Source organism: Carassius auratus, unplaced genomic scaffold (genome assembly GCF_003368295.1).
Source record: "Carassius auratus strain Wakin unplaced genomic scaffold, ASM336829v1 scaf_tig00012826, whole genome shotgun sequence".
Taxonomy (NCBI): Eukaryota; Metazoa; Chordata; class Actinopteri; order Cypriniformes; family Cyprinidae; genus Carassius; species Carassius auratus.
In genome coordinates this window covers 18,330-42,237 of record NW_020524330.1, presented here as the reverse complement: position 1 = coordinate 42,237, position 23,908 = coordinate 18,330, and the positions used below count along the sequence as shown (strand labels likewise).

General features: G+C 43.7%; 3 protein-coding genes across 3 annotated transcripts; 2 read left to right on the top strand and 1 right to left on the bottom strand.

Annotated features, from left to right (window-relative positions):
- Nucleotides 1-607: 607 nt before the first annotated feature.
- On the bottom strand, nt 608-4,249 carry LOC113073716 (NADH dehydrogenase [ubiquinone] 1 alpha subcomplex assembly factor 3-like). Its single transcript, XM_026246504.1, has 5 exons — nt 4,092-4,249; nt 3,612-3,804; nt 2,726-2,792; nt 1,131-1,231; nt 608-1,051 (listed from the first exon to the last, which is right to left on the bottom strand). The coding sequence occupies exons 1-5, from the start codon at nt 4,235-4,237 to the stop codon at nt 965-967; spliced, it is 594 nt and encodes a 197-aa protein (XP_026102289.1). The 5' UTR covers nt 4,238-4,249; the 3' UTR covers nt 608-964.
- Nucleotides 4,250-4,461: 212 nt separating this feature from the next.
- Nucleotides 4,462-13,886, top strand: LOC113073717 (NCK-interacting protein with SH3 domain-like). The gene is made up of 13 exons (XM_026246505.1): nt 4,462-4,816; nt 8,384-8,496; nt 9,430-9,631; nt 9,702-9,777; nt 9,855-10,444; nt 10,521-10,691; nt 10,770-10,856; nt 11,999-12,137; nt 12,219-12,299; nt 12,374-12,502; nt 12,586-12,683; nt 13,130-13,297; nt 13,384-13,886. The coding sequence occupies exons 1-13, from the start codon at nt 4,643-4,645 to the stop codon at nt 13,594-13,596; spliced, it is 2,241 nt and encodes a 746-aa protein (XP_026102290.1). The 5' UTR covers nt 4,462-4,642; the 3' UTR covers nt 13,597-13,886.
- Nucleotides 13,887-16,355: 2,469 nt separating this feature from the next.
- On the top strand, nt 16,356-23,869 carry LOC113073715 (mitochondrial carnitine/acylcarnitine carrier protein-like). The gene is given in 10 exon segments (XM_026246503.1): nt 16,356-16,578; nt 16,989-17,039; nt 17,041-17,082; nt 20,032-20,159; nt 20,243-20,333; nt 20,846-20,963; nt 21,435-21,507; nt 21,886-21,995; nt 22,123-22,247; nt 23,453-23,869. Coding segments are annotated over 10 exon segments (903 nt in total). The 5' UTR covers nt 16,356-16,476; the 3' UTR covers nt 23,516-23,869.
- The last annotated feature ends 39 nt before the right edge of the window (nt 23,870-23,908 follow it).

Here is a 23,908-nt window from a genome sequence, read left to right as displayed (position 1 = left end):
GGGCCACGTTCAGCTGCTGTCTCTCTCTCTCTCTCTCTCACACACACACACACTCACACTAGACTGTGCTCACAGAGCCTGTACTTGCTCAGGATCCGTCTCTGAAGATAATCTTCACATTCATAATCAGATTTTAGAGTTCGATAGAATTGTAATTTACTTTGTGTTTTAGTTTCTTGATCCCAATGTTCCAGATATGTGTTTAGATTGATTTCGATTCTACATCTATACACTATATTCTCTATGACTTGTAAATCTCCCAAAAAAGTCATAATTTACTGGTATTACCATACTCTGAGGACAACAATCCTGGGACATATTACAACATGGACCCACACAGAACCACCTGAGAGATGATGTCATAGAGTTCAGAGGTCACGCTCTGGCCCTTCACATCAGCGGTGAGTGAGCAATGCAGGGAAACACACTAGAAACACTTGGTAATATAGAGATAATATACAGAATCAGTTAAATGTGACACTGGACGTGCTAGTGTCTTCTGAGAGGTTGCTAGGGTGTTCTTGATCGTTGCTAGGGTGTTTTTAAGGGGTCATATGATACAAACTCTTGATTAGGGTTAGGGTAAAGATGCAAAGACTAAAGTCTCAAATCCAGAGAAATTCTTTATCAAAGTTTAGACTCGTCCACACCTGAGATTTACACAAATAAACGTTAGACGTGATGTGGAGCTAATAAAGACGTGCTCGCGATGAAGAGAGTGTGTTTGTGTCTGATCACACACACGAGCTCAGACTGAGCCGTTCTCACAGAGGACAGAGACAGACCAACACACACACACACTCGTGTAATAACACCTTGAATCTGTGTTTATTCTCTCTACACACACACACACACACACACACACTCGTGTAATAACACCTTGAATCTGTGTTTATTCTCTCTGCACACACACACACACACACACACACATTGATCATGTGACATGGTTTCCCAGAGTTCTCTGTTACTCGGCCGCAGGAGGAGGGATCAGGCCGGCCGCTGCTAACCGTCTCTCGCTGGACAGGAAGTTGAACGTCGCACATGCGTTTGGCTGCGAGGAGAAGCGTTTCTCAGTGTTAGCCTGCTGTAACGTGTCTTTATTAGAGACGAGTGTAGAGACGGAGCTTTACCGTGTCCTGAACCTCCACAGCGATGCCCTTCTTCTTCAGGAAGTCCAGCACGCTTGTATCCAGACGCTCCGTACGAGCCCCCGTCCCCAGCACCAGGATCTCTGTAAGACCACCGCCACTCGCGTTAAACCACAACTACAACTATAATAATAATAATAATAATAATGATGCTTTTATTTTAGCTAGTTGCCAAGGCAACATTTCTTGTATTAATAAAAAGTATTAATAAAATGTATATTCTCTTGATACAAGAGTAAATCTGCACTGTGTACTGATTACTAGTGTTTACATCATCACACAAGCTCGTTAGGGTTATTACTGAATAATACTGAAGATAATAATGAGTAACCTCTGGACAAGTGCAGCAGATCTGTGTGTTTAGTGCATACTGTGATCACAGCAGAAGCTGCAGTGTTTACTGTAGTGTTTACTGTTTACTGTAGTGTTTACGGTTTACTGCAGTGTTTACTGTAGTGTTTACTGTTTACTGTAGTGTTTACTGTAGTGTTTACTGTTTACTGTAGTGTTTACTGTAGTGTTTACTGTAGTGTTTACTGTTTACTGTAGTGTTTACTGTAGTGTTTACTGTTTACTGTAGTGTTTACTGTAGTGTTTACTGTTAGTGTTTACTGTTTACTGTAGTGTTTACTGTAGTGTTTACTGTAGTGTTTACGGTTTACTGTAGTGTTTACTGTTTACTGTAGTGTTTACTGTTTACTGTAGTGTTTACTGTAGTGTTTACTGTTTACTGTAGTGTTTACTGTAGTGTTTACTGTTTACTGCAGTGTTTACTGTAGTGTTTACTGTTTACTGTAGTGTTTACTGTAGTGTTTACTGTTACTGTAGTGTTTACTGTTTACTGCAGTGTTTACTGTAGTGTTTACTGTTTACTGTAGTGTTTACTGTAGTGTTTACTGTTTACTGTAGTGTTTACTGTTTACTGTAGTGTTTACTGTAGTGTTTACTGTTTACTGTAGTGTTTACTGTAGTGTTTACTGTTTACTGTAGTGTTTACTGTTTACTGAAGTGTTTACTGTAGTGTTTACTGTAGTGTTTACTGTTTACTGTAGTGTTTACCATTTACTGTAGTGTTTACTGTAGTGTTTACAGTTTACTGTAGTGTTTACTGTGGCGTGTAGTGTTTACTGTAGTGTTTACTGTTTACTGTAGTGTTTACTGTAGTGTTTACTGTAGTGTTTACGGTTTACTGTAGTGTTTACTGTAGTGTTTACTGTTTACTGTAGTGTTTACTGTAGTGTTTACTGTTTACTGTAGTTTACTGTTTACTGTAGTGTTTACTCTAGTGTTTACTGTAGTGTTTACTGTTTACTGTAGTGTTTACTGTAGTGTTTACTGTAGTGTTTACGGTTTACTGTAGTGTTTACTGTAGTGTTTACTGTAGTGTTTACTGTTTACTGTAGTGTTTACTGTAGTGTTTACGGTTTACTGTAGTGTTTACTGTAGTGTTTACTGTAGTGTTTACTGTTTACTGTAGTGTTTACTGTAGTGTTTACGGTTTACTGTAGTGTTTACTGTAGTGTTTACTGTAGTGTTTACTGTTTACTGTAGTGTTTACTGTAGTAGTGTTTACTCACCAATGCGTGGCTCCAGCAGATAAAACAGAGACAAACTCTCCACTGTGATGTCTGTGTGATGACCCACCTGCAACAACACACACACACACACACACAGTGAACACACACACACACAATCAAACACTCACACATTCGCACACACACACACTCACACACTCTCACACACACACACACACAGTGAACACACACACACACACAATCACACACACACACACTCACACACACAAACACACACACTCACTCACACACACACACACACACTCACACACACACACACACAGTGAACACACACACTCACTCACACACTCACACACACACTGGTCTGCTCTCACATTCCACTGCAGGACGGCCGGGGGCAGCGCGCACACACACACACACACACTCTCACACACACACACACTCACACACATTTACACACACTCTCACACACACACACTCACACACATTTACACACACTCTCACACACACACACATTTACACACACACACACACACACACACATACTGGTCTGCTCTCACGTTCCACTGCAGGACGGCCGGGGGCAGCACACACACACTCACACACTCACACACACACACACACACACACTCACACACATTTACACACACTCTCACACACACTTACACACACACACACACACACACACACACTCACACACACTGGTCTGCTCTCACGTTCCACTGCAGGACGGCCGGGGGCAGCACACACACACACACACACTCTCACACACATTTACACACACTCACACACACTCACACACACACACACACAGGTCTCACGTTCCACTGCAGGACAGCCGGGGGCAGCGCACACACACACACACTCTCACACACACACACACACACACATTTACACACACTCACACACACACACACACAGGTCTCACGTTCCACTGCAGGACGGCAGGGGGCAGTACGGCGCAGGGTCCCATCACTCTGTTCCCGCTGATGTTGAATCCGCGCGGGCTGTAGCTGTAGATGACGGCTCCTCCCCCTTCCTTCTGCAGGAGCGACACTGTGGTCCTCTGGTAGAGCTCGTCATCGGCGGGACCGAGCCTGTGGCGGCGCGCCTGAGACACTCTACAACACACAAACAGTTATGTGCAGCACACAACAGAGCCCATGTGCTGAACACTGCATCCCACAATGCACTGCGCTTGACCTTCTACTGATTTGATTTGACTTAAAAAGTACTTTTACACACAAACAATTATTTTATATTCAGAAATCCTTTTATATCTGAGATCACTGCACACCACAAGCATGACAAGGTGATGTAACAATTTAGCAAAGACTGTCCGAATACTGTCTCAGTTCTCGGTATATACTATAAACAGAGCACACGAGAGCTGCAGAACACCGTTTACCGGCTCAGAGCCGGAAGAAGCCAAGAACCGAGCCGCAGTCCGTGAACGGATCCCGGTGACAGGAGCCTTGCGCAGCTGACGGCGGCCATGACGCACGGAACCCACGAGTGCGCGCAGACGGACACGCGCATCGGTGATGACAACATCCTGCGCAATGACAGTTCTCTTGCGCAAATGATCATCTTTAACCCTTTATAGGTTCATTTCTGTATATGTTATCGTTCATATTCGCCATTTATGAAATGTTTATTGATCATTTATTTTTATAGTAGGTTACATGTCAATATTCACACATAAATATCCAGTTATTTTTTTATTTAAACTCGAGCATCTCAGTATTCCCGTGAATCAGCTGCCCAGGTTCGGAGCTCGATTATTTTCCCTGGAGTGCGCGTGACTGCCTGTGCGCGCGCCCGCTGTCGTGTTTACTGGCTGCGTTTCTCCAGCTCGCGCACTCGCACGATCTGAGCGTGTTATGATCGCGCTGCTTGTGTTTATATCGTTGCTCTGAGTGCGACGGACGCGTCAGTGCGGGGGAAACGGCCGGTTTGATGATGTATCGATCCCTGTTCGCCTTCAGCTCGGCGGAGCGGAACGCGCTGCGCTTCCCCGCGGGAGAGTCTTTCCTCGTCCTCGAGCGCAGCAGCGCGCACTGGTGGCTCGCGACGCGCTGCAGCTCCGGAGAGACCGGCTACATCCCCGCCTCATACATCGAGAAAATACCGGTGAGACGGACAAATATATTCGTGTGCGTGCGTTTGTGTGCGCGTGCGTGCGTGAGTGTGTAAATACACATAATTTTTGTTATGTAATGTTTTAGAATATTATTTTTCATTGTATTTATTATTACATGTTTGTACTTTACATTTGTATGTCATATATAATGTATTATATTCCTATATGCAGTTTTTATTTTATTTTTTATATATAATTGTATGTAATATTTTATTCATAAAATAATAGTGTGTAATATTTTGTGCAATATTACAGAATCATATTTAATTTAGTATTACATGTTTATATTTTTTTTTGTCATATTATATAATTTTTATAACGTATTGGGTTATATTCTAATAACATGTATTTTTATATTATATCAATATATTATTATATTGCTTTATATTTCTTTATATTTTGATTTTTGTAAATTATTGTATTTTTATGTGACAATAAATTATAACGTTTTTATAATACAGATCATAGAGTATAATTCAGATGTAAATACATATGTTAATATTATAGAATCTTATGGATTTATTATTATTATGTTTTTATATATTATATTGGGTTGTAGATTAGATTAGATTTAACTTTATTGTCACTGCACATGTAGGTAAAAGACAACGAAATGCAGTTAGCATCTAACCAGAAGTGCAATAAGCAGTAAGTACAGAATATACAAGGTCTACAATATGTACAATAACTATACAGGTAAGTATTATGGGCATAATTTACAGATATTAAATACTATAAGCACGATATACAGATAGGTGTAGTATGAACATACTATACAGATGGATTATGTAAAAGTATAGTACAGTATAGGCAGAACTATGAACATATGAACATAATTACACTATTGCAATGGACAGTAAAGTGCATAGAAAATATTTCAGTGTGCAAATGGATTATACAGTGTTCCTGGACGAACCGACAGTAGTGCAAGTAATAACAAGTTACTGTTTTAAGCTTGTTGTAAATAAATAAATCAGTCAGATGTAGTTTTGAAGAGGGGGAGGAGTCTATGTGTGGTGTGGGGGGTGTTGAGGGGTGTCAGAGGGCAGAGTTCAGCAAGGAGACAGCTTTAGGGAAAAAGCTGTTCCTGAATCTTGTGGTCCTTGTCCGGAGGCTCCTGAAGCGCCTCCCGGAGGGCAGGAGGTTAAACAGTCCGTGGTCAGGGTGAGAGGAGTCCTTGAGAATGCTGCGAGCTCGACGTAGACAGCGTTTCCTCTGGATGTCCTCAAGAGCAGGAAGTGGTGTCCCTGTGATGCGCTGGGCAGTTTTCACCACCCTCTGCAGTGCCTTGCGGTCAGCCACTGAGCAGTTCCCATACCAGACTGTGATGCAACTGGTCAGGATGCTCTCGATCGCACACCGGTAGAAGTTCACCAGGATGGATGAAGACAGCTGGTTCTTCTTCAGTGTCCTGAGGAAGAAAAGGCGCTGGTGAGCCTTCTTGACCAGGCGGGAGGTGTTTGTGGCCCAGGACAGTTCCTCCGAGATGGTGGTTCCCAGGAACTTGAAGCTGGAGACACGTTCAACAACCATCCCGTTAATGTGGATGGGGTCATGCGTGCTTCCTTTCTTCTTCCTGAAGTCCACAATGAGCTCCTTTGTCTTATTGGTGTTAAGGAGCAGGTTATTGTCAGCGCACCATGTGGTCAGGTGCTGTACCTCTTCCCTGTAGGCAGTCTCATCGTTGTCACTGATGAGGCCAATCACCGTGGTGTCATCTGCAAACTTAATGATGGAGTTGGATCCATGCACAGGCTTGCAGTCGTGGGTGTAAAGGGAGTAGAGGAATGGGCTCAGCACACAGCCCTGTGGTACGCCAGTGTTAAGTGTGATGGTGGTGGAGTGGGTGTGGCCTGACCGAACATGCTGAGGCCTGTTGGTCAGAAAGTCCATAATCCAGTTGCAGAGGGAGCTGTTGATGTCCAGGTCTCCAAGTTTTGTGGTCAGCTTGGAGGGAATGACGGTGTTAAATGCTGAACTGAAGTCAACAAACAACATCCTAACATACGTGTTGTTATGGTCCAGGTGTGTGAGTGCAGAGTGCAGCACTGTGCATACTGCATCCTCTGTGCTCCTATTTCTGCGGTAGGCAAATTGGTGTGGGTCCAGTGTGGGTGGGAGGCAGTCTTTGAGGTGTGCTAGGACCAGTCGCTCAAAGCACTTCATAATGATGGGTGTGAGTGCTACGGGGCGATAGTCATTGAGGCACGTTGGGGAGGAGTGTTTCGGTACTGGCACAATGAATGTGAACTTAAAACATGTAGGCACAGTTGCTTGGGTGAGGGACAGATTGAAAATGTCTGTGAAGACCCCTGCAAGCTGCTCTGCACATGCCCTAAGCACACGTCCAGGAATGCCATCAGGGCCAGCAGCCTTGCGTGCGTTGATCCGGCTCAGTGCAGTGTGGACATCTGTGGAGGTGAGTTTAAGGGGTTGGTGGTCTGCTGAGGGTGTAATTTTGGTGGGCGTCTCCTTGCTGTCGCTGTTGAAGCAAGCATAAAAGTCATTTAGCTCGTTAAGGAAGGAAACGTCTGTGACCGTTGGAGTGAAGTTGATTGACTTGTAGTCACTGATGATCTGTATGCCCTGCCACATGCATCGTTTTCCAGAAACAGATAAATCATGCCTGGGAGGTTTTTCTGCGTATTCTGCAGCGTCTCTGGTTTCTTGTCCCGCTAGAGGCTCCTCTTACTCTATATATACACATACATACTGTGAGACACACATCAGTGCTGAACTCAGTCTCTGCACAAGATGAATCTGCCTGTGAACGTTTGATCTGATGATGGTGGTGACAATGATAATGTTGATTATGATGATGATGGCGGTGATGACAATGATGATGATGGTGAAGGTGATGGTGATTATGTTGACGGTGATGATGATGATGTGATGATGATGATGATGGTGAAGGTGATGATGATGATGATGTTGACGATGATGATGATGATGATGATGGTGATGTGATGATGATGGTGAAGGTGATGGTGATTATGTTGACGGTGATGATGATGATGTGATGATGATGATGATGGTGAAGGTGATGATGATGATGATGTTGACAGTGGTGATGATGGTGATGTGATGATGGTGATGTGATGATGATGATGATGGTGAAGGTGATGATGGTGATGTGATGATGATTTTGATGTTGGTGATAACATGATGACGGTGATGGTGATGATGATGAGGATGTTGACGGTGGTGATGATGATGATGATGATGATGGTGCTGATGATGATGATGTTGACAATGGTGATGATGATGGTGCTGATGATGAGGATGTTGATGGTGGTGATGATGGCGGTCATGACGATGATGGCGATGATGATGATGGTGAAGGTGATGATGGTGATGTGATGATGATGGTGATTATTTTGATGTTGGTGATGATGGCGTGATGACGGTGATGGTGATGATGGTGATGTGATGATGATGATGATGATGATGATGATGATGATTTTGATGTTGGTGATAACGTGATGATGGTGATGATGATGAAGGTGATGCCGTTGTTGATGATGATAATGATATTGATGATGGTGACATCTCATCAGGCTCCAGAGCAGGACGAGGTGCTGCAGTCTGTTGATCGAGCCATTGAAGCCATTCACAATGTGGCCATGACCAACGGAGGCAAATACAACCTGGAGCAGAGAGACATCCTGCAGTGAGTACAATACAATACATTTATTATATTTTATATTACACATCTATGTTTTATTAAATCATGACATTTTGTTATATTATATAATATTTTCTTATAATATATAATATTTATATTTTTATATATCAGTTTATTCTTACACATTTATAGTTATATTAATATATTATTATAATGCATAATAGTTATATTTTCTTTATTATTATATTTTTACATTTATACATAATATTAAAGAGATAGTTCACTCAAAAATCATAATTATGTCATTAATAACTCATCCTCATGTCGTTCCAAACCCGTGAGACCTCCGTCTATCTTCAGAACACAGTTTAAGATATTTTAGATTTAGTCCGAGAGCTCTCAGTCCCTCCATTGAAGCTGTGTGTACGGTCTACTGTCCATGTCCAGAAAGGGAAGAAAAACATCATCAAAGTAGTCCATGTGACATCAGAGGGTCCGTTAGAATTTGTTGAAGCATCGAAAATACATTTTGGTCCAAAAATAGCAAAAACTACAACTTTATTCAGCATTGTCTTCTCTTCCGTTTCTGTTGTGAGCGAGTTCAAAACAAAGCAGTTTGTGATATCCGGTTCATGAACGAATCATTCAATGTAATCTTTTTGAACCAGTTCACCAAATCGAACTGAATCGTTTGAAACGGTTCGCGTCTCCAATACGCATTAATCCACAAATGAATTAAGCTGTTAACTTGTTTAATGTGTCTGACACTCCCTCTGAGTTAAAACAAACCAATATCCCGGAGTAATTCATGCACTCAAACAGTGACTGACTGAACTGCTTTGAAGAGAGAACTGAAGATGAACACCGAGCCGAGCCAGATAATGAACAACAGACTGACTCGTTCTCTTTATATAATTTATATATTATATTAAATATTATATAGCACTTATAATTTTATATATATGTGACCCTCCACAGGAAGTTGATCCACCACAGGAAGGAGACGGTGTCCCGCAGAAGCCCGACTCCATCCGGTCACAAGCAGAAGATCCCGTCCTCCTCCAGTGAGGTGTCACTGAGCCGCAGGCCGCAGCCTCCCAACGGTCTGAGTCGAACCTACAGCTGCCAGGGCAGCGAGACCACGTCCGAGCGTCCCGCTAGTGTTCCTGGACTCTATCAGGTACAGCAGACACCTGCGCTCTGATGACCCCCATCCCTGTGTTCCTGCTGATCGTATGTTTCGGCCACAGGTTCCTCCTCAGCCTCGCAGAGCAGCACCAGTGACTCCGCCTCCTCCGGAGAAACACCGCGAGTTACGACGCAACGGTGGGTGCTGGAAAAACCTCGGCCGACACGCTCCCGTTACTCTGCACATGACTGACTGAACGTATCTCTCTCTACAGATCCAGAAGTGCCACTGAGAGTTTCCTCCACAAGCCCCGCCCCCAGCTCTGTCCCTCCCACTGGACCCTCTCTGTCTGTCAGCTCCGCCTCCTTAGACTCCAGCTCCTCCCATTCTGGAGTTTCCTCAGATGTCAGTCTTCCCAGCGTTAGCAGCACTCCGCCCCCTGTGCCAAAACGAGGCAAGGCTCCGCCCCCTCCTCTGCCTGACCGATCCCCTCAGGTAGAGCCTTCTAAAAAGAGTTCACAGGCTCCGCCCCCTCCCATACCTGATCAGTCTCCAGACCCTTCTAAAAAGAGCCCAGCGCCTCAGCCAATCAGTCAACAGCCTGCCGCCGAACACCAATCAGACGCGGAGTGGCCACTGGCTCCGCCCCCTGGTTCTCTCAGTGCTCCTAGTAGCCCCACCCAGTCTGCAGCCGTTCCCATGACGATCGGAGCGGAACTGATCGAACTGGTGCGCAAGAACACGGGCCTTAGTTACGAGCTGTCTCGTGTTGCCGTGGGCGTGGTGGTGGGTCACCTGCAGGGCGTGTTGCCGAGGGCGAGGGCGGACCTGGAGCAGGTGCTGCTGTCTCTGGTGGAGAGTAAGGTTAGTATCTGGTGAGTACTGGAGTCGATCTGTCTCTGGCTCAGCTGCTGAAGCGGTGTCTGGTGTGTGTCATCAGGATCTGGGCTCGGCGCTGCCGCTCGGACAGGTGTGTCACGACGAGCAGCGGCTGCAGGTGATCTTCAGTGATCTAGCGCGACACCGTGACGACTCGCAGCAGCGCAGCTGGGCTCTGTACGAAGATCACGCGCTCATCGCATGTTACCTGGAGGAGTTACTGCAGATACTGGTGAGACAAGCTCATATCACACTATATCTGTATATCAACTGTGTCATGTTCATACAGTAATGTGTGTGTTTCTTTCAGACTGACGCGGATCCTGAGGTGTGTAAGAAGATGTGTCGGGTGAACGAGTACGAGCCGGTTCTGTCGCTGGTGTCATATTATCAGATGGTGAGCGCTCTGATGATTACACCGAGAATGATAAATATAGCCATAAATGTAATAATAACTATTCTTATAGTGTTAACGATAATGCTAACACTATCTAAAACAATAGTAACGAGGACTGTAATGAATACCATACTTAACTGTACTTATAATTCTTAACGGTAACTATAACGATAATTGCAGCTATCGTTATGATTATTATTGCAGGTACAGTTGTCATTATAGTTGAGGTGATAACTACACAAAACTATAAATATAATGACAATTGTAAAAAATAACTAGAAGAATAATGATGATGGCTATGGTAAATATAATAATAATTATAAATGTAGTTGATAACGATAACTCTAACAATAGCTATGATGATAACTACGAGTATAAATATAATGACAACTATATTCATGTCCACACTAATGAACAATAATATTCTGTTTATTGTAAGAACAGATTCTGATTGGCTGTCAGTGTTCTCCTGTGCTGTTTTCATTTAAGTGTGGTGTGACGTCACTATTCGCTTGTTAAGTCTGACGTCACGCAGCAGCGCTTCCGTGTCCAAACGCTCTATCAGTTACCATGAGAAAACAACAAAAGGTGCTAATATAAACTCACAATGTGATACAATACTAGGGAAAAATTTATAATCTTAACCTTTAACTCCATACTGAAGTACCTGATAGCCAGACAATGAAAATATAAATATTAAAAAAATATATAAAAAATGATTTGTGTTTGGGACGCTGTGAGCACGGAGACTGTAGTGTATAGCGTAAGTTTGAAAGCGTTTAGCTTAAATGATTAATATGAATAAACAGTGCTCATAAACGGCTGCTGAGGTCGTATTCTCAAGTGAAGCGAGTTGAGGCTTGGACCCGGAAACAGCGCTTCTTACGTCATCACTTAACAACCGAATTCACTACTAGAGTGAAGATTGAAACGTTATTGGTATTGGTTTAATTATTGTTATAGTTAACGTTCCAGTTATTGTTACTGTTATAGTTAACATTATCCTTGTAGTTATCTTTATAGATCTGTGTAGACTGCATTGTTCTCTTGTGATCATTAAACTCTACAGTTGTGGTCCTAGTTGGTAGTTGTTTGTAGTGAAGAGTGAAGAGTGCTGTGTGTGTGTGTGTGTGATCTCTCAGGAGCACCGTGTGTCTCTGCGTCTGCTGCTGCTGAAGGTGTTCGGGGCGATGTGTGGTCTGGACGCGGCGCTCATCTCCACCCTCCTGAACTCTGTCCTGACCATGGAGCTGGCCAGGGACCTGCAGACGGACACTCAGGGTGAGACGCGCTCCTCCTCTGAGCTCGTGTGTGTGTGTGTGTGTGTGTGTGTGCGGTCAGCTGACTGTGTTCTGTGTGCAGAGCATGAGAAGATGTGCTACAGCGCGCTGCTGATGGCCATGATCTTCAGCAGAGGAGAGCAGATCCCGCTGCATCACTACGGTAAGAGAGACGCTCGCGCCGCTGGAGGCTCCGGTGCTGCTGACCGCTGACTGACCTGTCCCTCTCTGTCTCAGAGCATCTGAACGCTGATTTCCTGCAGTTCCTGCTGGACGTGATTGAGGACGGCTTGCCCTCTGACCCCACAGAGCAGCTGCCGGACCTCTTCATCAACCTGCTGCTGGCCTTCAACCTGCACCTGAGCGGTACATCACTCGACACAGAACCGTCAGTGTGTCGTCTCTGTCTCTCTCTTGACCTGTGCTTGTGTGTCTGCTGCCCCCTGCAGTCCCGGAGAGTAACATGGTGATGCAGGCGCTGACCAAGAGACACAATGTGAAGATTCTCACCGAGAAACTACTGCTACTGCTCAACAGAGGAGGTGACGCACACACACTCGCACAAACAAACACTCAGACACATGCACACACACACATGCACACACACACTCACACACACACTCACACAAACACTCTGACACTCGCACGCACACACACACACTCAGACACACACACATACACACACACAAACACACACACACTCAGACACTCGCACACACGGACACACACAAACACACACACACACACTCAGACACTCAGACAAACAAACACTCAGACACATGCACACACACACGCACACACACACACACACTCACACAAACAAACACTCTGACAATCGCACGCACACACACACTCAGACACACATACATACACACACACACACACACTCACACACACACACACACACACCGGGTCCCCTGCACACACTCACACACAGTAGAGCTGCTGCAATGATGTGTGTGTGTGTGTGTGTGTGTGTGTGTGTGCAGGGGACCGGTGTGTGTGTTCGATCACGCTCCTCCTGCTCCTCACTCCGTGCTCAAGTTCCTGCAGGATGTGTTCTCCAGTCGAGACACGGCTGATATCTTCTACCACAGCGACCTGATGGTGATGATCGACATCGCAGTGAGACAGATCTCAGACCTGTGCCCCGGGGACCGAGTGAGACACACTCCTCACACACCAGAGCCAGACCCTGAAGAAGTGCAGCACCTGTAACCTGTGTGTGTGTGTGTGTGTGTCCTCAGATGCGGATGGAGTATCTGTCTCTCATGCTGGCCCTCATGCGCTCCACGGACTACCTGGAGCACCGGCACCGTCTGAGCGACCTGCAGGGGGCGCTGCAGAGGATCCTGGGAGAAGAGGAGGATTGTGGGGAGGATCGGGGCTCCAGCAGACAGATGGACAAACTCATCGTGCAGCAGATCCTCCAGGAGTTCCCTCAGATCAATAGAAACTGAGTGTGTAGACTAGATCTGTGTCCTGCTCGTCTTAAACTCTCACACATCTGCTTCACGAGCTCCGACTGTTCCCACACATGACCGAGTTTACTGACCCTAACCCTTGACCTCTGACTGACCCCGCCCCCTTCAGCAGTGAGTGTATTAATGCAGAGATCTGCGTCTGATGCAGCTTCATGTGAAATGATCTATTTTTCCTCGTATGTTTTTGTTCAGAAGGGAAACGCTAACAATATATTTTCTCAGTGTTGAAAGACTAATAAAATGCTGCCATCCTAATGCACCTAAAACGAGTGTCTGTTTAGTTTTTTAAACATATGGGAGCTTGTTTCATACCCCAATATTAATCTCACATTTTAGACTGTATCTTGTAATTCTGAGGAAAACTGTGAGATATAAACAGAATTCTGATTTTACATCTGACAGTTCTGACTTCTTTTCCCTTAAAACGGGTTAATAATAATAATAAAAAGCTAAGTACATATTTTATCTCAATTCCCCTCAGAGTTTCGAGTTTTTATCTTGCAATTTTAAAAGAATTTAGTAAAAGATTGAACTCTAAGAAAAAAATCCATTTACATTTGTTTTTGTTTTTTTTTTAATCCGTGACAATACGTTTAATTTATGCGATATTACGCATCAGATAATTTAGACAAAAAGGTTTCATGAGTTGCGTCTTGTTAGTGTTACAGCTCGTGAGTTTCCACCCGGACGCTTTAAAGCGACGCACCGCGGCTGTTTCTCTGATAAATCACGTGCTCTTTCTTTCAGCAGTGGCTCATAGATACCAGTCTCCATTCAAATCACACAACGGCCTGAATAGTGCCAGAGACAGATTGTTAAGAGACACGGAATTATAAATAAACGGTATATAGTTATCACCAGGGGTGGTTCTAGGGTGAGTGGAGATCCGGGGCTTAGCCCAGAAAATCCATGTATGTGAATTTTTATTTTAATAAATCAAGATTTACCTTGTTTAAAATATACAAAAACAATAAAAACAAAAACAAATTTAAAACATTTTATTTAAAAGTATTGAGGAAAATACATTTGCTTTTTGCAAACAAAAATTAAGAATTGCAAAACAAATGAAACGGCGCGAAAGCAATGATTTTGCAATACATATTTTCCATGGTCATATCTATTAATTTATTTGCAACACTGCTTTTATTTTGCGTGTAAGTCTCAGGCGGCAAGGAAGTCGACCGGAAGTTGAAGTCGGCTGCGTGCCGCCATCTTGTAGCAGAACTTCAAAACCACGCGACTCCTCTTTACGGTCTATGGTCAGTCTAGTTTGAGCTTGCGATACCATTTTTATCTTTGCGCTTCACTTTTCTGCACGTCACTTGTTTTGACCTGGGGGCGGAGTCAATGGACGGGGGCGTGTACAACATGCCTCCATGGAAGTGACGTCATCGGCCCTAGACGCAGCTCACTGATCCAGGTCCTGTCATGATGAGCAGAGACTTTCGAGTGGATCATTTATTTTTATTCAGTAGCATTAAAACATTCATGTTTGTTTTATTTACTTTATTAACAAATGTATGTGTATTAGCAGCGTTTGCTCAAGTTAAAGAAGTTAACATGAACATCTGCTGTTTATTTCTCTCAATGTGCACACTTTTATAGCATTATGTGTATTGGGATCGCAAATCATTTGAGTCAGTTCGGGAGTTCGTAGCAGGATCGCGAATCATTTGAGTCATCTGACTCCAGTTTGGGAGTTGGAGTGGGATCGCGAATCATTTGAGTCAGTTCGCGAGTTCGTAGCGGGATCGCGAATCATTTGAGTCAGTTCGGGAGTTCGTAGCGGGATCGCGAATCATTTGAGTCAGTTTGGGGATCGCAAATCATTTGAATCAGTTCGGGAGTTCATAGCGGGATCGCGAATCATTTGAGTCAATTCGGGAGTTCGTAGCGGGATCGCGAATCATTTGAGTCATCTGACTCCAGTTTGGGAGTTGGAGCGGGATCGCGAATCATTTGAGTCAGTTTGGGAGTTCGCGAATCATAGTTGTATATGGATAGGCATTTTTAACTAGTAGCTAGTAATTACGTTTTACACGCTTGTTTAGATGTGAAATGTGAACTCGTATTTTTTTATTTAATGATGTGCCTTTTAACAGTATCAAGTATATTCAAAAACTTAACAAATCAGTCTGTGTTTGTGTGTGTGTGTCCTAAAGACTGTGCTGCGCAACCGTTAACTGTTAGATGTTCAAAATGTAACGTTAAATCAGACACAATTTAAAACCGAAAAAGAAATATAATACTATGATTAAAAGTTACAGATACCTGAAGCTGTATCTTGGCGTTCAAGTGTTTTGGCTGGGGGGGTTTACTTCCTTTTTTTGAAGAAGAAGAAGAAGAATTTTGAAATATCCATTTTAATTTTCAAATAAATTGATCTAGTAAAATACTACACGCCAACAAACCGCCTGCCTCCAAAAGATCTCATTTCATTGGCTGATCGTACAGACGCTCATCGATGGTTGGTCAGTTTACCTGTCAGTCAGAAGCACTAGACTCAGACTTGGGTAAATTTACAGACACTGTGGACGTGAGAGTCGAGAGATATTTATTTATTTATTTAATTAAATTCTAATATAAATTACTTTATTGGGCATGAAAACGTATTGATGGCATGGTGGTAATAAAAACATTCGGGGCTTTACTGAAAACATTTGGGGCTCCACCCCTAACATCGCCCCTGGTTATCACGTTGTTAGTAAGATATTCTTGAAGCCCCGCCCGATGTGCGTCGGTGAAATAGTTCCGGGTGTGTTTGTGTGTGAAAGGTCGCAGGACGCGTCTGTCAGAGTGTTTCGGACCCGAGTGGATCAGTGTGTGATTATTGGTGTGTGTTTATCAGCCTGAAGCATGTCGCAGCAGCAGCGCATCAGTCCGCTGAAGAACTTCTTCGCTGGAGGCTTCGGAGGGGTTTGTTTAGTGTTCGCCGGACACCCGCTGGACACCATCAAAGTAAACACTCGGACATCTAGAGTCCATCTGATGTTTCTCATAAACAATTCTTATCTTATCAAAGTCAAAATTATTCAGTCCAGAAGTGTGAGGGATGGGAAAGACTGAATATGTTTGACTCCACTATAACTCATAAGTGTTTTTGTCATCTAGTGAGTCTGAATGAACTGGTTATGTCACTTAACAAATGAATGCAAAAAATAAGTAAATGAGTTTTGAGTGTCTTAAAGCATCTGGACAACTTAATTCCTGTGTTAATAACTTATGTGTGTCTTCTGGGTCAGAACAGACCGTTGATATGTATATATATAAATAGTTGTGTGTGTTTTATCTAGTTTTTTTAAACAAACCCTGGACTTGTGACCTTTGACCTAGATCTGTGTGTGTGTTGTCATGTGACATCTGCGCAGGTGCGTCTGCAGACACAGCCCAAACCTCGTCCAGGAGAGACTGCACTGTACCGCGGGGACCCTCGACTGCTTCAAGAAGACACTGGCCAAAGAGGTGTGTGTGTGTGTGTGTGTGTGTGTGTGTGTCAAGTCAAGTCACCTTTATTATATAGTGCTTTAAACAAAATACATTGCGTCAAAGCACTGAACAACATTCATTAGGAAAACAGTGTGTCAATAATGCAAAATGATAGTTAAAGGCAGTTCATCATTGAATTCAGTGATGTCATCTCTGTTCAGTTAAATAGTGTCTGTGCATTTATTTGCAATCAAGTCAATGATATCGCTGTAGATGAAGTGACCCCAACTAAGCAAGCCAGAGGCGACAGCGGCAAGGAACCGAAACTCCATCGGTGACAGAATGGAGAAAAAAACCTTGGGAGAAACCAGGCTCAGTTGGGGGCAGTTCTCCTCTGACCAGACGAAACCAGTAGTTCAATTCCAGACTGCAGCAAAGTCAGATTATGCAGAAGAATCATCTGTTTCCTGTGGTCTTGTCCTGGTGCTCCTCTGAGACAAGGTCTTTACAGGGGATCTGTATCTGGGCTCTAGTTGTCCTGGTCTCCGCTGTCTTTCAGGGCAGTAGAGGTCCTTTCTAGGTGCTGATCCACCATCTGGTCTGGATACAGACTGGATCCGGGTGACTGCAGTGACCCTCTGATCTGGACACAGACTGGATCTGGTGACTACGGTGACCTCGGAACAAGAGAGAAACAGACTAATATTAGCGTAGATGCCATTCTTCTAATGATGTAGCAAGTACATCAGGTGTTATGTGAAGTGTTTCCGGTTCCGGTTTACCTAATTAATGCAGCCTAAAAATCCTTTAACGGATTTGGATATTAAAAGCATATTAGTATGTTATGTGTAAGCCAGGTTAAAGAGATGGGTCTTTAATCTAGATTTAAACTGCAAGAGTGTGTCTGCCTCCCGAACAATGTTAGGTAGGTTATTCCAGAGTTTAGGCGCCAAATAGGAAAAGGATCTGCCGCCCGCAGTTGATTTTGATATTCTAGGTATTATCAAATTGTCTGAGTTTTGAGAACGTAGCGGACGTAGAGGAGTATAATGTAAAAGGAGCTCATTCAAATACTGAGGTGCTAAACCATTCAGGGCTTTATAAGTAATAAGCAATATTTTAAAATTTATACGATGTTTGATAGGGAGCCAGTGCAGTGTGGACAGGACCGGGCTAATATGGTCATACTTCCTGGTTCTAGTAAGAACTCTTGCTGCTGCATTTTGGACTAGCTGTAGTTTGTTTACTAAGCGTGCAGAACAACCACCCAATAAAGCATTACAATAGTCTAACCTTGAGCTCATAAATGCATGGATTAACATTTCTGCATTTGACATTGAGAGCATAGGCCGTAATTTAGATATATTTTTGAGATGGAAAAACGCAGTTTTACAAATGCTAGAAACGTGGCTTTCTAAGGAAAGATTGCGATCAAGTAGCACACCTAGGTTCCTAACTGATGACGAAGAATTGAAAGAGCAACCATCAAGTCTTAGACAGTGTTCTAGGTTATTACAAGCAGAGTTTTTAGGCCCTATGATTAACACCTCTGTTTTTTTCTGAATTTAGCAGTAAGAAATTACTCGTCATCCAATTTTTATATCGACTATGCATTCCATTAGTTTTTCAAATTGGTGTGTTTCACCGGGCTGCGAGGAAATATAGAGCTGCGTATCATCAGCATAACAGTGAAAGCTAACACCATGTTTCCTGATGATATCTCCCAAGGGTAACATATAAAGTGTGAAGAGTAGCGGCCCTAGTACTGAGCCTTGAGGTACTCCATACTGCACTTGTGATCGATATGATACATCTTCATTCACTGCTACGAACTGATGGCGGTCATATAAGTACGATTTAAACCATGCTAATGCACTTCCACTGATGCCAACAAAGTGTTCAAGTCTATGCAAAAGAATGTTGTGGTCAATTGTGTCAAACGCAGCACTAAGATCCAATAAAACTAATATAGAGATACACCCACGATCAGATGATAAGAGCAGATCATTTGTAACTCTAAGGAGAGCAGTTTCAGTACTATGATACGGTCTAAATCCTGACTGGAAATCCTCACATATACCATTTTTCTCTAAGAAGGAACATAATTGTGAGGATACCACCTTTTCTAGTAACTTGGACAGAAAAGGGAGATTCGAGATTGGTCTATAATTAACTAGTTCTTTGGGGTCAAGTTGTGTTTTTTTTTATGAGAGGCTTAATAACAGCCAGTTTGAAGGTTTTGGGGACATATCCTAATGACAATGAGGAATTAATAATAGTCAGAAGAGGACCTATGACTTCTGGAAGCACCTCTTTTAAGAGCTTAGATGGTATAGGGTCTAACATACATGTTGTTGGTTTAGATGATTTAACAAGTTTATACAATTCTTCCTCTCCTATAGTAGAGAATGAGTGGAACTGTTCCTCAGGGGGTCTATAGTGCACTGTCTGATGTGATACTGTAGCTGACGGCTGAATGGTTGAAATTTTATCTCTAATAGTATCAATTTTAGAAGTAAAGTAGTTCATAAAGTCATTACTGCTGTGGTGTTGGGAAATGTCAACACTTGTTGAGGCTTTATTTTTCGTTAATTTAGCCACTGTATTGAATAAATACCTGGGGTTATGTTTGTTTTCTTCTAAAAGAGAAGAAAAGTAATCAGATCTAGCAGTTTTTAATGCTTTTCTATAGGATATGCTACTTTCCCGCCAAGCAATACGAAATACCTCTAGTTTTGTTTTCCTCCAGCTGCGCTCCATTTTTCGGGCTGCTCTCTTTAGGGTGCGAGTATGCTCATTATACCATGGTGTCAAACTGTTTTCCTTAACCTTTCTTAAGCCTAAAGGAGCAACTGTTTTTAAAGTGCTAGAAAAGAGAGAGTCCATCGTTTCTGTTACATCATCAAGTTGTTCTGAGGTTGAGTGTGTGTCGGTGTTCTGGGGCTGTAACTGACCTGTGTGTGTGTGTGTGTGTGTGTGTGTCAGGGTGTTCTGGGGCTGTATAAGGGCATGGCGGCACCCATCATCGGAGTCACTCCCATGTTTGCCGTCTGCTTCTTCGGCTTCGGACTCGGGAAGAAACTGCAGCAAAAAACACCGGACGACGTCCTGACGTGAGCCGCAGGAGACATTCAGATGTGTGTTAGTGTCTCACACGAGTGTGTTTCCTCACACTGTGTGTGTGTGTGTGTGTCAGGTATCCGCAGCTGTTCGCAGCTGGGATGCTGTCCGGAGTCTTCACTACAGCCATCATGGCTCCAGGAGAGAGAATCAAATGTCTGCTGCAGGTGAGACGTTCGTGTGTGTGTGTGTGACACGTGTGTGTGTGTGTGAGACGTGTGAGCGTGTGTGTGTGTGACATGTGAGCGTGTGTGTGTGTGTGACACGTGAGTGTGTGTGACACGTGAGTGTGTGTGACACGTGTGTGTGTGTGACACGTGTGTGTGTGACGTGTGAGCGTGTGTGTGTGTGTGTGACACGTGTGTGTGACGTGTGAGCGTGTGTGTGTGACGTGTGTGTGTGTGTGTGACGTGTGAGCGTGTGTGTGTGTGTGTGTGTGACGTGTGTGTGTGTGTGTGACGTGTGAGCGTGTGTGTGTGTGTGTGTGTGTGACGTATGAGCGTTTGTGTGTGTGTGTGTGTGTGTGTGTGACACGTGTGTGTGTGTGTGTGTGTGTGACGTGTGAGCGTGTGTGTGTGTGACGTGTGTGTGTGTGTGTGACGTGTGTGTGTGTGTGTGTGTGTGTGTGTGTGACGTGTGAGCGTGTGTGTGTGTGTGACACGTGTGTGTGTGTGTTCAGATCCAGGCGGCGTCGGGGCAGGTGAAGTACGCGGGGCCGGTGGACTGTGTGAAGCAGCTGTACCGAGAGAACGGCATCCGTGGCATCTATAAAGGCACAGCTCTGACGCTCATGAGAGGTACACACACACACACACACACACACACACACACACAGCGCGAGCACAGCTCTGTGTGTCTCCTGCTCCTTCCTGAAGAGAGAGATACACACTGAAACCAGTCACTGACTGATCACATTACACACATTACATTTCTGTACACATCCTCTGAAATGATATACTAAAATATGCAAATCATGTGTTATCTAATGAAGTATGAACAGAACTGAAATCTGAACTTTGCATGAATTCAGGATCACACTTCTGGATTTTGTCATGATTTTCCAGAAGTCACCAGACAGATTTTAAGAGTGAAATGTTGTAGAAATCAGTGTGAATGAAATATGAAGATTGAAAACCACAGACGCTAAACAGACCTCAAAATGATTCTGTCTGGTTTTATTTGTGATGTTATTGATCCGGTCACATGAGAGCGTGTATGTGAATGGGTTGTGATGTCAGATGATTGACAGCTGTCACTCTCGGTCTCAGACGTGCCGGCCAGTGGGATGTACTTCATGACGTACGAGTGGCTGAAGTACACACTCACACCCGAGGGCAAGAGGTCAGTCAGGTCACATGACCGCTCTGGTTAATCATTACAGACACAGACATGCCCTGCATTGATCACTTGTGTGTGTGTGTGTGTGTGTGTGTGTCTCTCTGTGTATGTGTGTTTGTCTCTCTCTCTCTCTCTCTCTCTCTCTCTCTCTCTCTCTCTCTCTCTCTCTCTCTCTCTCTCTCTCTCTCTCTCTCTCTCTCTCTCTCTCTCTCTCTCTCTCTCTCTCTCTCTCTCTCTCTCTCTCTGTGTGTGTGTGTGTGTCTCTCTGTGTATGTGTGTTTGTCTCTCTCTCTCTCTCTCTGTGTGTGTGTGTGTCTCTCTGTCTCTCTGTGTATGTGTGTGTGTTTCTCTCCATGTGTGTGTGTGTGTGTGTGTGTTCAGCCCGTCGGAGCTCAGTGTTCCCAGCATCCTGTTCGCCGGGGGGATGGCGGGGATCTTTAACTGGGCCGTAGCGATTCCTCCAGACGTGCTGAAGTCTCGTTTCCAGACAGGTGTGTGAGACACAGTGTTGTTCTGCAGATCCAGGCTTCTGCAGCGAGTCTGACGGGTGTGTGTGTGTGTGTGTGTGTGTGTGTGTGTGTGTGTGTGTGTGTGTGTGTGTGTGTGTTCCATCCGCAGCTCCAGAGGGCAAATATCCCAACGGCTTCCGGGACGTCCTGCGAGAGCTGATCCGAGAGGAGGGCATCGGCTCGCTCTATAAAGGCTTCAACGCTGTGATGCTGCGAGCGTTTCCAGCTAACGCGGTACGACTGCTGCGGAGCACACACAGGGGTCAGGCGAGGGTCACACGAGGGTCACACGAGGGTCACGCTAGGGTCAGGCGAGGGTCAGATGAGGGTCAGACGGGTCAGAGGATGGTCACACGGGTCAGACGAGGGTCAGACGAGGTTCAGAGGAGGGTCACACGAGGGTCAGACGAGGGTCACACGAGGTTCAGACGAGGTCACACGAGGGTCACACCTCAAGAACTTTAGGCCATTAAGTGCCCAGCTCCAGACTGAACTGTATCTTCACCATTTTATTTTATTATATTTCTTATTCTTTTAAACTAGATATGCTTTCAGGGTTTTTATTTCTCTCATTGATTTCGGTGATACTATAATACTTTTATTTGAACTGCCATGACTGAGCTTAAAATACTAAAATATAACATATAAACACACAATCTAACATTAAATATCAGTGTGAATTATCATGAATGTCAAAATACAAAATATCTTCATGGTCTCAGAAAGAAACTTTATTTTTCTTTATGCAGTTTTTATGTTTTGTTTTGGTTTAATTAAATATTTTCTTTCTGTAGGTTTTTTGGGGCGAAATACACAAAGCCCATTTCCACCACATAAGAAACTAAAGTAATGCTTTGGTAAATCATAATTATTGGATAAAAGTTTAACTTATTACATAAAAACGTTGCAACTTTTTTATCTCATAATTTACTTAGTGTGTCATAATTTCAATGTTATTCTCATAATTTTTCATTAGTCACGGTTATGCTATTTTAATGTGATGATTTTGACTTCTCTCAAATTGATTTAGTAATTTTGACCTTTTATCTCATAATTGGCCGTTTGTCATAATTTTTAAATCTCATGATTTTGACCTTTCTTATAATTATGAGTATGTCCTAGTTTTTGTTATAATAAAGACATTTTATGATTTACCAAAGGAAGAAATGGAGAAATGGACTTTCATAGGAAATGCTTTCCTGAAAAAACTCAAAGTCAGAGAGGCGCATCAGCAGCTCATCAATACTGACTCTCTCCCCCCCCCCCCCTCTCTCTCTCATGCCCCCCCCACCCTCTCTTTCTCTCTGTATCTCTCTCTCTCTCTCTATCTATACCCCCCCCCCTCTCTCTTTCTCTCTGTATCTCTCTCTCTCTCTATCTATCTATCTCCCCCCCTCTCTCTATCTCTGTCTCCCCCCCCCCCCCCCCCCCCCCTCTAGGCCTGCTTCCTGGGGTTTGAAGTGGCTATGAAGTTTCTGAACTGGATTGCTCCTAACCTCTGAACCGGATGTGAGACGCCGTTCGGATCGATACGGGACGGGACTGTAGCACGTTAATGAACGTCTCGCTGCTTTATGGTTAATTTGAGAGGATTTTAATCTGTAATATTCAGTGCCTTATAACAGACTGTGAACCAATTTCTGCCTTCAGGGAAACTGAATGTTTATAATGTAGAATCAGATCAGTTAGCAAACCTCCGTCTGTACGCTAGCATTCATCCGTTTACTGCCTCAGCCCTCATGACAGGAATCCAGTACACAGTCAAGGCCTGTTCTCTTTTAATTCTTTTGTTCGTTATGTTTAATTCAGTTATCACCCACATAATGTACATAAATAAATGTATATTGATCATTTTCATATGGTCTGTGAGTATTGATTTGTGTCTCTGTCATAAA

What these genes read in the sequence shown, in the direction of transcription:
- LOC113073716 (XM_026246504.1), bottom strand. Translation starts at nt 4,237, where the DNA reads ATGTTGTCATCACCGATGCGCGTGTCCGTCTGCGCGCACTCGTGGGTT. An exon ending in CTTCTTCCGGCTCTGAGCCG is followed by an intron (nt 3,805 to 4,091) that starts GTAAACGGTGTT and finishes TGTGTGTTGTAG; the next exon opens with AGTGTCTCAGGCGCGCCGCC. An exon ending in TCTGCTGGAGCCACGCATTG is followed by an intron (nt 1,232 to 2,725) that starts GTGAGTAAACAC and finishes GTGGTCTTACAG; the next exon opens with AGATCCTGGTGCTGGGGACG.
- LOC113073717 (XM_026246505.1), top strand. Translation starts at nt 4,643, where the DNA reads ATGATGTATCGATCCCTGTTCGCCTTCAGCTCGGCGGAGCGGAACGCG. An exon ending in GTGTTCCTGGACTCTATCAG is followed by an intron (nt 9,632 to 9,701) that starts GTACAGCAGACA and finishes TTTCGGCCACAG; the next exon opens with GTTCCTCCTCAGCCTCGCAG. An exon ending in CTTCAACCTGCACCTGAGCG is followed by an intron (nt 12,503 to 12,585) that starts GTACATCACTCG and finishes TGCCCCCTGCAG; the next exon opens with TCCCGGAGAGTAACATGGTG.